The following is a 14,128-nucleotide window of genomic DNA, read 5'->3' on the forward strand; positions in this document are numbered from 1 at the left end:
TTGAGAAATATGCTTTTTGTGCAGATGGAAAATGCCTGTGATCTTTTATTTCAACTCATGAAACATGGGACCAACACTTGCATTTCTATTTTTTCAGTATATGTTGGTCTACTACAGTGTTTAATTGTATGAAATCCATGAGTGATGATTCACTGGAAAATTGTCTTTACAAAACCCTTTACACAAATAGTTGTCACAGGTGCTTCCGTAGGGCCTAACCCCAAAAGAGCAAGCAGATGACACAACTTTTAGCCGCCCCAGACACCACACTACACCTCCCACAATCCCTTAGGTTGGAGTTTGCGCATTACACAAGTTACGGGGCAGGGTTTGGTTTGTTGTTGCAAAAAAAAGAGGTGAAGAGATTATTTAAGTGGAGCTGTCGTATGAGGTAGGCCATATTGACTAAATAATCGATTATCTGGCTTGTTTTTGATCCAATTAGCTAAATCATCTAAAGTCGTTGTTAGCTAGCGAGCCAGTTGCCGGTCATGTTAGCTTGCACCGTTTGAATTTGGACGATTTGCCTAGGTAGCTATAATTATATGTTTGTTTTGACACCTAATGTAGCTAGCTAATGTTACTACTGAACGTCTGTTATATTATACAACGTTGGTTGTATAATGTTCTTGTAGCTAGCTAACGTTTCAGTGTTGTCTGTCCCAAGACGCAGGGACCCTTGGGGTTCCTAGAATTGAGGCAAAACAACGTTTCAATCATAACTGGCTAACAACAGATGGCTAGTTAGCTAGATAACGGTGTCTCTAACATCACTTGATCATGTAACTGGCTATTCAACATAAGAATGCCATGCACATACATTTATACTGACTCTACACACACTCACATACATGTTGAGGCTACCCTGTTTATCTTATATCCTGTTGCCTAGTCAACTTACCCCTATACATATCTACCTCCATCACTCCAGTATCCCTGCACATTGTAAATATGGTATTGGAACCGACCCTGTATATAGTATGCTTGCTTAATTCTTATTTGTTTTTTTCTAGTATTACGTTGAGTTTTGAGTTTGCAAGAAAGGCATTTCACTGTAGTTGTGTTACATTAACCTGAAACCTTTAACAGCCAATGTGAACAAGGGATTTGCAGACACTAAGTCCCTCGATCTAGGTTCTACACATGAGGTCAAATGTGTGGCATGGATTTGGCATGGATTTGGTGCTTCATATAGATGTTGTTAGCTGCATTGAGAGTGATAGATCTATACTTGTTCAGAAATATGCTATAACCATTTTAGAAAATTGTTTGAATAATAGTATAGGCCATATACAATGACATGCTCTTTCTAACATTAATGTTATGAGCAAAGCAAACCTGATGCTCTCTAAATCAGGGCTCTCCAACCCTGTTCTTGGAGAGCTACTGTCCAGTAGTTTTTCACTCCAACCCTATTTTATATAGTGCACCTGATTCTAATAATTAGCTGGTTGATAAACTGACTCAGGTTAGTTACAACTGGGATTGGATTGGAAATGTACAGGAGGGTAGCTCCAGGAACAGGGTTGGATAACTAGCAGATTGTAACAGGCTAACGTGATGCTCCATTTGCCATAAACAGCCAGTAGCAGCAGTGTAAAAATAAATAGGGGGGGTGGTGTCAATGTAAATAGTCCGGGTGGCCATGTGATGACTTGATCAGCAGTCTTATGGCTTGGGGGTAGAAGCTGTTAAGGAGCCTTTTGGTCCTAGACTTGGCACTCTAGTACCACTTGCTGTGTGGTAGCAGAGAGAACTGTCTATGACTTGGATGACTGGAGTCTTTGACAATTTTTTGGGCTTTCTCCTGACACCGCATAGTATATAGGTCCTGGACGGCAGGAAGCTTGGCCCCAGTGATGGGCCGTACACGCTACCCTCTGTAGCGCCTTACGATCAGATACCGAGCAGTTGCTATGCCAGGCGGTGATGCCAACCGGTCAGGATGCTCTCAATGGTGCAGCTGTATAACCTGTCTAGGATCAGCGTGGCGCTAGCGGCACACCCCCCCCCCCCCCCCCCCACTGAAAAACCAGTGCCGCGAAATTCAAAAAAAATATTTTTTTTAAATATTTAACTTTCACACATTAAAGTCCAATACAGCTAATGAAAGACACAGATCTTGTGAATCCAGTCAACATTTCCGATTTTTAAAATGTTTTACAGGGAAGACACAATATGTAAAGATGTACATCTATTACCTAAAAACACATTAGCATAATCCACCATCTTTTATTTGTCCACCAACACCAGTAGCCATCACCAATTCGGCTAAACTAAGATATTTATAGCCCCTAACCAACAAAAAAACTCATTAGATGACAGTCTGATAACATATTTATGGTATGGGATAGGTTTTGTTAGAAAAAAGTGCATATTTCAGGTAGATGGCATAGGTTACAATTGCACCCACCGTCACAAATGGAATAGAAAAACTACTTAGAGCAACGTGTTTACCTACTTACTAATCATCAAACATTTCGTAAAAATACACAGCATACACGAATCGAAAGACACAGATCCTGTGAATACAGACAATATTTCAGATTTTCTAAGTGTCTTACAGCGAAAACACAATAAATCGTTATATTAGCTTAGCACATAGCAATTAGCAGCCCAGCATTGATTCTAGCCAAAGTGAGCGATAAAAGTCAACATCGCCAAAAGATATTAATTTTTTCACTAACCTTCTCAGAATTCTTCCGATGACACTCCTGTAACATCACATTACAACATGCATATACAGTTTGATCGAAAATGTTTATATTTAGCCACCAAAATCATGGTTAGACAATGTGAAATGTAGCTCAGTTGGTCAGAAAATTTCCTTGCGCCACTTAGACAGTGATCTACTCTTATACATAAATACTCATAAACGTGACTAAAAAATATAGGGTGGACAGGGATTGATAGACAATTTAATTCTTAATACAATTGCGTTATTACATTTTTAAATTTATCCTTACTTTTCAATACAGTTTGCGCCAAGCGAAGCTACGTCAAAAAACATGGCGTCCTAAGCCACTAAAATGTTTCAACAGAAACACGATTTATCATAATAAAAATGTCCTACTTTGAGCTGTTCTTCCATCAGTATCTTGGGCAAAGGATCCTTTCTTGGGAGGAATCGTCTTTTGGTGGAAAGCTGTCCTCTTGCCATGTGAAAATGCCAACTGCGTTCGGGATGAACTGAAAGCGTGCCCACCTATTCACAGCGTTAAAGAAATAAATGTCCCAAAATCGCACTAAACGGATATAAATTGCTATAAAACGCTTTAAATTAACTACCTTATGATGTTTTTAACTCCTATAACGAGTGAAAAGATGACCGGAGAAATATAACAGGCTAAACTAACGCTTGGAACAGGAGAGGGTCGGTGTCCTCCACGCGCGTTACGCAGCAAGAAAAGACTTGCTAGCTACAGGGTTTTTTCATTTGTAGTGCCTGTGAACGCGCAATCGACCCCATTGGAATCGTCATCACGTAAAGGCATCCAGGGGAAGACGTAAGAAGTGTCCGTATAGTCATAGCAAAATCAGTGCCCTTTTAACTGACTTCAGAACAGTGGCCAACATTTCTGAAATCTGAATCCATGTCAGGGAAATTGCTGTAGAATGGGCTCTGTTCCACTTAGAGACAAAATTTCAACTCCTATAGAAACTATAGACTGTTTTCTATCCAATAATAATAATAATATGCATATTGTACGATCAAGGATTTTGTGGGAAGCCGTTTCAAAAATTAGCCAAATTAGCATAAATAGTCTAAACAGCGCCCCCATCCCCTAACTTTTTGAGGATCTGGGGACCCATGCCAAATCTTTTCAGTCTCCTGAGGGGGAAAAGGTGTTGTCGTGCCCTCTTCCCGACTGTCTTGGTGTGTTTGGACCATGATAGTTCGTTGGTGATGTGGACACCAAGGAACTTGAAACTCTTGACTCGCTCCACTACAGCCCCATTGATGTTAATGGGTGCCTGTTCGGCCCGCCTTTTCCTGTAGTCCATGATCAGCTCCTTTGTCTTGCTCACTTTGAAGGTGGGCTTGATGTCCTGGCACCACACTGCCAGGTCTCTGACCTCCCTATAGGCTCTCTCTTTGTTGTCGGTAATCAGGCCTACCACTGTTGTCGTCAGAACTTAATGATGGTGTTGGAGTCGTTTGGCCATGCAGTCATGGCTGAACAGGGAGTACAGGAAGGCACTAAGCACGCACCCCTGAGGGGTCCCAGTGTTGAGGATCAGAGTGGCAGACGTGTTGTAGCCTACCCTTACCACCTTGGGGTGGCCCGTTAAGAAGTCCAGGATCCAGTTGCAGAGGGAGGTGATTAGTCCCAGGGTCCTTAGCTTAGTGATGAGCTTCGAGGGCACTGTGGTGTTGAACGCTGGGCTGTAGTCAATGAACAGCATTCTCACATAGGTGTGCCTTTTGTCCAGGTTGGAAAGGTCAGTGTGGAGTGCGAATGAGATTGCATCATCTGTGGATCTGTTTGGTCGGTATGCAAATTGGAGTGGGTCTAGGATATACGGTATGATGCTGTTGATGTGAGCCATGGCCAGCCTTACAAAGCACTTCATGGCTGCTGACGTGGGGGCTACGGGTAATCATTTAGGCAGGTTACATTCGCTTCCTTGGGCACAGGGACTATGGTGGTCTGCTTGAAACATGTAGGCATTACAGACTCGGCCAGGGAGAGGTTGAAAATGTCAGTGAAGACACTTGCCGGTTGGTCCGCGCATGCTTTGCGTACACGTCCTGGTAATCCGACTGGCCCCTCTGCTTTGTGAATGTTGACCTGTTTAAAGGTCTTGCTCACATCGGCTACCGAGAGCATTATCATACAGTCATCCAGAACAGCTGGTGCTGTCATGCATGCTTCAGTGTTGCTTGCCTCGAAGCGAGCATAAAATACATTTAGCTCATCTGGTAGGTTCGTGTCACTGGGCAGCTCGTGGCTGGGTTTCCCTTTGTAGTCCGTAATAGTTTTCAAGCCCTGCCACATCCAACGAGCGTCTGAATCCTACTACACGGGCTCTATCTTAATTGATGAAGCTGGTGACAGGTGGTATACTCCTCAATGCCATTGGATGATTACCGGAACATATTCCAGTCTGTGCTAGCAAAACAGTTCTGTAGTGTAGCATCTGCGTCATCTGACCACGTCTGTATTGAGCGAGTCACTGGTACTTCCTGCTTTAGTTTTTGCTTGTAAGCAGGAATCAGGAGGATAGAATTATGGCCAGGTTTGCCAAATGGAGGGTGAGGGAGAGCTTTGTATGCATCTCTGTGTGTGGAGTAAAGGTGGTCTGGAGTTTGTATTCTCTCTGGTTGCAAATGTGACATGCTGGTAGAAATTAGGTTAAACAGATTTATGTTTGCCTGTATTAAAGTCCCCGGACACTAGGAGCGCCGCTTCTGGATGAGCATTTTCTTGTTTGCTTATGGCCTTATACAGCTTGTTGAGTGCGATGTTAGTGCCAGCATCGGTTTGTGGTGGTAAATAGACGGCTACGAATAATATAGATGAGAGCTCTCTTGGTGGATTGTGTGGTCTACAGCTTATCATAAAGTACTCTACCTCAGGTGAGCAATACCTCGAGACTTCTTTAATATTAGATATCGCATAGCTGTTAGTGACAAATAGACACACACACCCGCACCTCGTCTTACTAGACGTAGCTTCTCTGTCCTGCCGATGCATGGGAAATCTCGCCAGCTCTATATTATCCGTGTCGTCGTTCAGCCACGACATGAAACATAAGATATTCGTTTTTAATGACACATTGGTAGTATAGTCTTGATCGTTTATCATCCATTTTGTTTTCCAATGATTGCACGTTTGCCAATAGAACGGATGGTAGTGGAGTTTCTCACTCGCCTACGAATTCTCAGAAGGCAGCTCGGCCTCCACCCCCTTTTTCTCTGTTTTTTCTTCACGCAAATGACAGGGATTTGGGCGCGTTCCTGAGAAAGCAGTATAGCCTTCGCGGCGGACTCGTTAACCTCTACGGGATCAGTGTGTCCCCTGCGGGACGGTTGCGTTAACGGGCGCTAATGTGATTAGCATGACGTAAGTTAGAAGATTTCCCAGGACTTAGACACGTCTTTATATGGGCAGAAAGCTTAAATTCTTCTTAATCTAACTGGACTGTCCAATTTACAGTAGCTATAACAGTGAACAAATACCATGCTATTGTTTGAGAGTGCACAACAAGAAATGTATCATGGCAACTGGTTTGATACATTCACCTCTGAAGTTTAATAATGTACTTACATTCAGTAATCTTGCTCTGATTTGTCATCCTGAGGGTCCCAGAGATAAAATGTAGCATAGTTCTGTTTGATAAAATACATTTCTATATTCAAATGTGGGGAACTGGTTTCTTCAGTTTGAACCCCTGCTTTATCTGGACAAAAAAAATGAAAAAATAGGTCAAATCATGACTGCGGTGATCTTCAAGTCAGAAAGTAGGAGCTCTAGAAAGATGCCTGAGTTTCTTAGTTGAATAACTGTTCAAAACCATTTTCCTCCATCGAAGTTCATTTTTTCCCCCTGAGTTCCCAGTTGTCTTCCAGGAACATACATCTCTGTATGTTCCTAAGTTGTCTTGAACGCACTGAAGTTGGAAGTCCGAGATTTCCGAGTTCCCAGTTGTCTAGAACGCAGCATAAGGGTTGGAGAGCCCTTCTCTAAATATTTAACTGTGTGATGTGACTGGTGATGTCACTGGTTGCTTGGTCTGCTCCTCTTTTCCATGAATAATAACTTCCCTAAATAGAGGCTGTATAACGTGCTCTTTAACATGAGACTTGGAGCAAAGTGCCCCTGCTGCTCTCTGTAACTGTTCTCCTGTGTGGTGTGATGTCACAGGTTGCTAGGTGTGCCCCTCCCTGCGATGAGAGTTGACCAGGTCCTCAGCACACTCTCCTGCAGTTGATGGATCTGCAGCTGGTCTGGAGATGACAGACAGTGTCAGGGCCTTCCTCCGTAATGTTGCGACGGTCAGACAGCAACCCAACACACCCTGTCTGTTCACACACAAGTGATAGGCCGACACATGGGGTTAAAGGAGGGTACAGCTATCATGAGTCTGAATCATGAGCTGGTGAACCAACTAGCAAGCTCTGTTTAGATCCATTGGGAATTATGTTCTAGTTCAATTGATGCCATCCACTCGGCCCATTTAGACATTTCGTCTAATAAGTTAGTATGTTTTTACACTAGACAAATTAAACATGTTAATAAAGTTTAAGCTTTTTCTTTTGTGTTTTTTCTTGTTTGCTTTAGAGCAAACGTTGCTTTCAGGCAAAACCATAGTGGCCTACATTTAATGGCTTAACCAAATGTTTACTCTTGTGTTGTTTACCTTGAACCTCATCACCTTACTTCCAGATGATGATCTCCTCAACAAAAGCAGCACAAAGATTAGCCTTGTTTTTTTGGTTTAGTTCAGGTGTTTTTATTTCAACTGCTTCTAGGTAAGCAAGTGAATTTAAGCACAAGTTACCTGACTTCAATGATATTAAGATACATTTTATGTTTGCAACACTGCTTTGATTTAAAAGGAACTTTTCCACCTTTGTACGTATACACATACCAAGTCTAACATACAGTGTAGTGTACAACATTAGAAGAATGTGCTGTGTTGATTTACTTTATAAGGCGTTTACCCCAGTCTCACTTTGAATTTTCTGTGTCTCCTACAGGGGATTAAGGACTCCATTTTGGGGATCGGAACTATCTCCAAGCTGGATGCCCGCATCCAACAGAAAAGGGAGGAGCAGCGGAGGAGGAGAGCCAGTGGGGCCCTGGCTCAGAGACGGGCCCAGAGTGAGGAAGGCAAACAGGAGAGGTAGGCACTGGCAATTACGACTTTAAATACCCTATTCACACTGCCAAGCTGGACTGGTTTTAAAAACCCCAATTTTTGGAACCGTGCTGGAAAGGTTGGTGTGGAAGAAAAAATTCAGAGACAGCACACTTCTGTTTTGGTTGGCACGATATTGTGGGTATAAAAAGGGTATATGTGTTTTCTCCCTCAGCCCGAGGAGCTATTTGATACATATCATAAAAGGGTATTATTAACATTCCTCCGTATCTAACCTGATATGTTCTTTCTAGTTGTTACACGTTCATATTAAAAAACTTTAATATGGATCGTTTTGTGCTGTCCAGTGTTAACAGTAGGCTTAGGACTATACCTTTTTTGTGCTTATTAATGACAATGGTGGGTGATAATGTGTAGTCATACTCTCTCTTTCAGTGAACCCAAATTAGCCAGTAGGATTTTTCAGTGCTGTGCGTGGAATGGGGGAGTGTTCTGGGTAAGAAACATACTTTTCTATATTTTAAAACTTTGAAAAATGCATATCATGCAAATACTGATTTTTCTATGAGAGGGGCAGAGAAGTAATACTACAACGACATTGTTCATGTTAGTAATCCCTCCAAATATTTTTGCAGCTCAGTCTGTTCCTCTTCTATCGGGTGTTTATTCCACTGCTGCAGACTCTGACAGCAAGAATTATCGGTATGCCTGCCTGGAACTGTGGGGCGGGTTCACTCCATTATCACATGCTTCATAGTGATTTGTTAATAACAGTGGTAAATCCTGTCACTCAAAGAGACATTTCCTGACAGGTGACCCCTCACTCCATGGTAACGTGTGGTCCTGGCTGGAGTTCATATTGACCTCCGTGTTCAGTGCTCTCTGGGTGCTCCCTCTGTTTGTGCTCAGCAAGATAGTCAACGCCATTTGGTTCCAGGTGAGGCCTCTGTTAGTACACAGGTGATGACATAGGTGTTTTGTGGTTGTCGTTGTAACAAGGGTGGGATATAGCTGGTCAAGGACAACTGCTGCTCAGTTGGCACCGGAGAGCACTAGTCGTACAGTGGCGTGCGAAAGTATTCACCCCTTTTGGCATTTTTCCTATTTTGTTGCCTTACAACCTGGAATTAAAATGGATTTCTTTGGGGTTTGTATAATTTGATGTACACAACATGCCTACCAATTTGAAGATGCAAAATATTTGTTGTGAAACAAACAAGAAATAAGACAAAAAAGAACTTGAACATGAGCGTGCATAACAATTACCCCAAGAGACTTGCAGCTGTATGTCTCAAAAGCTTGGCACACCTAGCCACTGGGATTTTTGCCAATTCTTCAAGGCAAAACTGCTCCAGCTCCTTCAAATTGACATTTAAATGTTTCCCCTTAAACCACTCGAGTGTTGCTTTAGCAGTATGCTTAGGGTCATTGTCCTGCTGGAAGGTGAACCTCCGTCCGTCTCAAATCTCTGGAAAACTGAAACAGGTTTCCCTCAAGAATTTCCCTGTATTTAGCGCCATCCATCATTCCTTCAATTCTGACCTGTTTCCCAGTCCCTGCCGATGAAACACATCCCCACAGCATGATGCTGCCACCACCATGCTTCAGTGTAGGAATGATGTTCTCGGGGTGTTGGGTTTGCGCCAGACATAGCGTTTTCCTTGATGACCAAAAAGCTCACTTTTAGTCTCATCTGACCAGAGTGCCTTCTTCCATGTGTTTGGGGAGTCTCCCACATGCCTTTTGGCGAACACCAAACGTGTTTGCTTATTTTTTTCTTTAAGCAATGGCTTTTTTCTGGCCACTCTTCCGTAAAGCCCAGCTGTGTGAAGTGTACGGTTTAAAGTGGTCCTATGGACAGATACTCCCATCTCCGCTGTGGAGCTTTGCAACTCCTTCAGGGTTATCTTTGGTCTCATTGTTGCGCCTCTGATTAATGCCCTCCTTGACTGGTCCGTGAGTTTTGATGGGCGGCCCTCTCTTGGCAGGTTTGTTGCGCTGCAATATTCTTTCTATTTTTTAATAATGGATTTAATAATGCTCCGTGGGATGTTCAAAGTTTCTGATATTTTTTTATAACCCAACGCTTATCTGTACTTCTCCACAACTTTGTCCCTGACCTGTTTGGAGAGCTCCTTGGTCTTCATGGTGCCGCTTGCTTGGTGGTGCCCCTTGCTTAGTGGTGTTGCAGACTCTGGGGCCTTTCAGAACAGGTGTATATATACTGAGATCAAGTGACAGACAGACAATGTGACACATAGATTGCACATAATTAATTATGTGACTTCTAAAGGTAATTGGTTGCACCAGATCTTATTTAGGGGCTTCATAGCAAAGGGGGTGAATACATATGCATGCACCAATTTTCCATTTTTTATTTTCTATAATTTTTTCACTTCACCAATTTGGACTATTTTGTGTATTTCCATTACATGAAATCCAAATAAAAATATTTTTAAATTATAGGTTGTAATGCAACAAAATAGGAAAAACTCCAAGGGGGATGAATACTTTTGCAAGGCACTATATATACATAGTTTTATCATAAACCAATTACGGTCTCTATTGACAATGTTTATAGCTTTCCAGCAATGTTCTGGCGATGGAGTAGTGGCTTTAATACAGTTGAATGAATGCTTGGCTATGCTTTCCTTTTGTCTCACAGCAGTAACGGATTTCCAATGTGTTATTGCTATGCTATCTATATTCCCTTCCAGTGTTTTTACACCGTTATTGCCCGAGGATCTTTTGAGATGATAACATATGTCACACAGTGAAACAGGAGGTTAACATACCCTCTGGTTGTCTACTGTAGGACATAGCTGACTTGGCGTTTGAGGTGTCTGGTCGGAAAGCCCAGCCCTTCCCCAGCGTCAGTAAGATTATCGCTGACATGCTCTTCAACCTCCTCCTCCAGGCCCTCTTCCTCATTCAGGTAGTACAGCAATCGACGTTCCCATGTGTCTTCAAGTTCACAAAGAAGGGTTCACTAAGGTTATGTTGGAATGAAAACATACAGGGATCTTTGGGATCAACGCTGAGAGCTCTAATTCATTACATCCATTGGTTGAAGTTAATAGTCAATCTATCAGCTCATCATCTTGTCTTTGTTGTGGTCCACTAGGGTATGGTTGTGAGTCTCTTCCCCATCGATGCCATTGGACAGATGGTCAGCCTTCTTCACATGTCTTTGCTCTACTCCCTCTACTGCTTTGAGTATCGCTGGTTCAACCATGGTGTGCCTCCTTTCTACTCAGATGTATTTCTTCTCAAAGTATTTTGCTCATTTTAGGTAATAGGAACTGAGCAGAATCTCAACCCATTTGTAACCGTTTCATCCAAGGCATTGAGATGCACCAACGGCTGTCCAACATTGAGAGGAACTGGCCCTACTACTTTGGCTTTGGTCTCCCCATGGCTCTATTGACTGCCCTCCCCACTTCATATATTATAAGGTAACGCCACTTGTATCCCCTCTTTCAATCCAAGCACGAGACTCTTCCAATATGCAGACTTTCAGTTCTACTGATATACCAAATCATTTGAATGATCCGCTCAAATTATATATTTTTCTGCTTTAGTGGCTGTCTGTTCTCCATCCTCTTCCCTCTGTTCATCATCAGCGCTAACGAGGCCAAGACCCCAACAAAGTTATAGTGAGTATGGTGCACTGCAAGCCCTAACAATGACCAGTGATCAAACAGATTCACTTGTGTAAAAAGAACCAGTGAAATCCTCTTCCCTGCTCACTCACTCTCTTTCCCCCCGTGTCTTTTCCACACAGTCACTTCCAGCTGCGCCTCTTCTCTCTGGTTGTGCTGATTAGCAACAAGCTGTTCCACAAAACGGTCCACCTACAGTCGTCCTTGACTTTGTCCACATCCACCGAGAAGCTGCCCCCCTCTCCCCACGCCTCACCTGGCCGCCAGAGACCCCTACCCTCCCAGTGATGGCCACCAGGGGGCGACAACGGAGCAGCTCATCAACTGCTTAATAAACAAATGGAGGAGCAGTTGATTCTTTCTGTGGACAGGAAGAGGAATGATGTTTGTTTGGTTAAAGGTTTTTATGTGATTTTAATGATTCTACCACAGCCCTTCATATTATTTTGGAGCACCTGCAAGGTGGGTTTTTAATGTGAATGACGAATGAGATTTGACTGCCCTGTCCCTCACACTCAAACACACAGGTTATTATATATTTTTCTCATTTATTTTGTTTAATAGTTATTTTTATGTATGATGTGCCATTTGAGAGCTTTAAATACAGCACCAGCTGTCATATACATTTTGTTTTCTGCTCATTTCAATTCCAACTCCAATGTTTGCTATCTATTGTTTGTTTAATCTGTTTATCACCCAGTGACTGATCCCATACTGATTTGTATAAAACACTGGATGTGGAAGAGAAAAAGGAAAAGGTTACATTTTTGTCAGGACTGATGTTATCAATAATTGACTTGGATTGAAATACGTGCCGTGCCTCTGTTCATTTTGGGTGACGGTACTGTTTTGGTGCAGGAGCTCCACATTACTTATGAGATAATATTTTATAAGAGAAACAGGAGTAGAAAATTTGTGTGACCCAAAGAAGCCTGTTCTGCTTTTCCATTGAAGGGGGTGGCATGTTTGCCATGTTCAAAAGTAAAGCACAAGTGTAATTTTTTTCTGTGTTGCAAGTGACATTCTTTTCACCCTGATAGGTTGCTGTCTTGTTCATGAATAGCTGTTTCGCTATAAAGCCAGGGTGGCACTGCTACTCCTCTGGCCCAGGAATAAGCTTGTGTTGTGAAAACAAAGGGACACTTTAATTATTCCTATAAGGGCTTTATTTAGAGGAATCTTAATTTTTACGCTTTCAGTATGGGAGCTGGGCCTGTATCCATGTAGGCTGCAAAATACCATTTAGTGGAAAAAAGATCAGAATTGCGTTGCCTGCGTAAACACAGCCAAAGTGTCGCTGATCTAGGATCTGTCCATACAATCTTATATTCATTATGATCTAAAAGTCCAAACTGATGCTAGATCAGCACTCCTGTTCTGCAACGCTTTGTGGATACAGGCCCTGATCTAAACATCACACTACCAAGGAAGAGTATCCTTACCAAAAAAATGTAAATATGAAATCACTGGTTGTTGTGTGGTGATAAGTGAAGTTAGCTGTTTTACGGAAGTGGTTTTCTATAGGGGTGTATTAGGCTGCGTTTACACAGGCAGCCCAATTCTGATATTTTTTTCACTAATTGGTATTTTGACCATCTCTGAAAAAGAGTTGATGTGATTGGTCAAAAGACCAATTAGTGTGGAAAAGATCAGAATTGGGCTGCCTGTGTAAATGCAGCATTAGACAGACAGGTGAAGCTGTCTGTCTGCTGCTGGGTCAGATCAGATGAAACTGCCAAACGTCTTTACTACTCTGTTTGACTCATTACTGCTTCGAATCAATTGCACACCAAGGACTGTAGTGTAGGAACTAGGAAGATGTCACTGAGATGAACTTCTGACAGATTTTCTCTTGGAGTTACAGACAGGGGAGAAACCCTCTGTGTTTATGTTCCCCTTTGAGCAGTGGCAAATACAAACAGCCTTTAGGGGCTTCTTGTTTTACATGATGTCACTTGGCTCTAATGTTCAACCAAAACCTCACCAAGGGGATTACCATCATCTAGCTTTCACCTAGTCATTAATCTCATGGGTTGCGGGGGAAGGGGAAGTGTTTTTGAAACGGTATGTAGTAATTGTAAGAAGTGCATAGTGTTTATGTATGCAGATTGATATTTGTGAGGTTGTAGTAAAAGTATTGCCTAAATAAAATTGGTCAGTATACACTACATCTACTTGGAAGTAATCTTGATTGACCCCAATTTATTTTGTCTCAAATGTTATTCTATGGTTAGCTGCTTCGTTGCTCAATGTTTCCCACCCAGGGCCAGCTCCAGTCATAATTGAAAAAAGTGGTTGCTTAAGGGGCCCGACCAAAACCAAGAAAAAATATATAAATAAAAAGTTGTATTTACATTTTTTAGGAACTCCGTTGTGGTCTCAACTTACTAATGAGAGTAAAAATAGTAGAATACACCAGTTGCAATATAGAAATTTGGTTGGGCATTAGCAGTTTTTCTCATGTCAGTCCCTCAGACATGTCAGCTAACAATTTTTAGATTGGTAGTTTGTCTAGCCAGCCATCTAAACTTGTAGTAATCATGGCCCAATACCGACCGGGCACACAGGGCACATGCCAAAAGGCCCTGACCTCCAGGGGTTCCCTATTGATTTTGTTAGTCATTCTCACTCAGATATCA

General features: G+C 42.3%; 1 protein-coding gene across 1 annotated transcript; it reads left to right on the forward strand.

Annotated features, from left to right (window-relative positions):
- Nucleotides 1–286: 286 nt before the first annotated feature.
- LOC129817577 (etoposide-induced protein 2.4 homolog) lies at nt 287–13,657 on the forward strand. The gene is made up of 11 exons (XM_055872979.1): nt 287–391; nt 6,870–7,000; nt 7,706–7,851; nt 8,263–8,323; nt 8,463–8,529; nt 8,640–8,764; nt 10,643–10,762; nt 10,952–11,063; nt 11,171–11,282; nt 11,409–11,483; nt 11,612–13,657. The coding sequence occupies exons 2-11, from the start codon at nt 6,959–6,961 to the stop codon at nt 11,775–11,777; spliced, it is 1,026 nt and encodes a 341-aa protein (XP_055728954.1). The 5' UTR covers nt 287–391; nt 6,870–6,958; the 3' UTR covers nt 11,778–13,657.
- The last annotated feature ends 471 nt before the right edge of the window (nt 13,658–14,128 follow it).

This window comes from Salvelinus fontinalis, chromosome 2 (assembly GCF_029448725.1).
Source record: "Salvelinus fontinalis isolate EN_2023a chromosome 2, ASM2944872v1, whole genome shotgun sequence".
Classification (NCBI taxonomy): domain Eukaryota; kingdom Metazoa; phylum Chordata; class Actinopteri; order Salmoniformes; family Salmonidae; genus Salvelinus; species Salvelinus fontinalis.

What these genes read in the sequence shown, in the direction of transcription:
- LOC129817577 (XM_055872979.1), top strand. Translation starts at nt 6,959, where the DNA reads ATGACAGACAGTGTCAGGGCCTTCCTCCGTAATGTTGCGACG. An exon ending in GGAATGGGGGAGTGTTCTGG is followed by an intron (nt 8,324 to 8,462) that starts GTAAGAAACATA and finishes ATATTTTTGCAG; the next exon opens with CTCAGTCTGTTCCTCTTCTA. An exon ending in GTATCGCTGGTTCAACCATG is followed by an intron (nt 11,064 to 11,170) that starts GTGTGCCTCCTT and finishes GTTTCATCCAAG; the next exon opens with GCATTGAGATGCACCAACGG.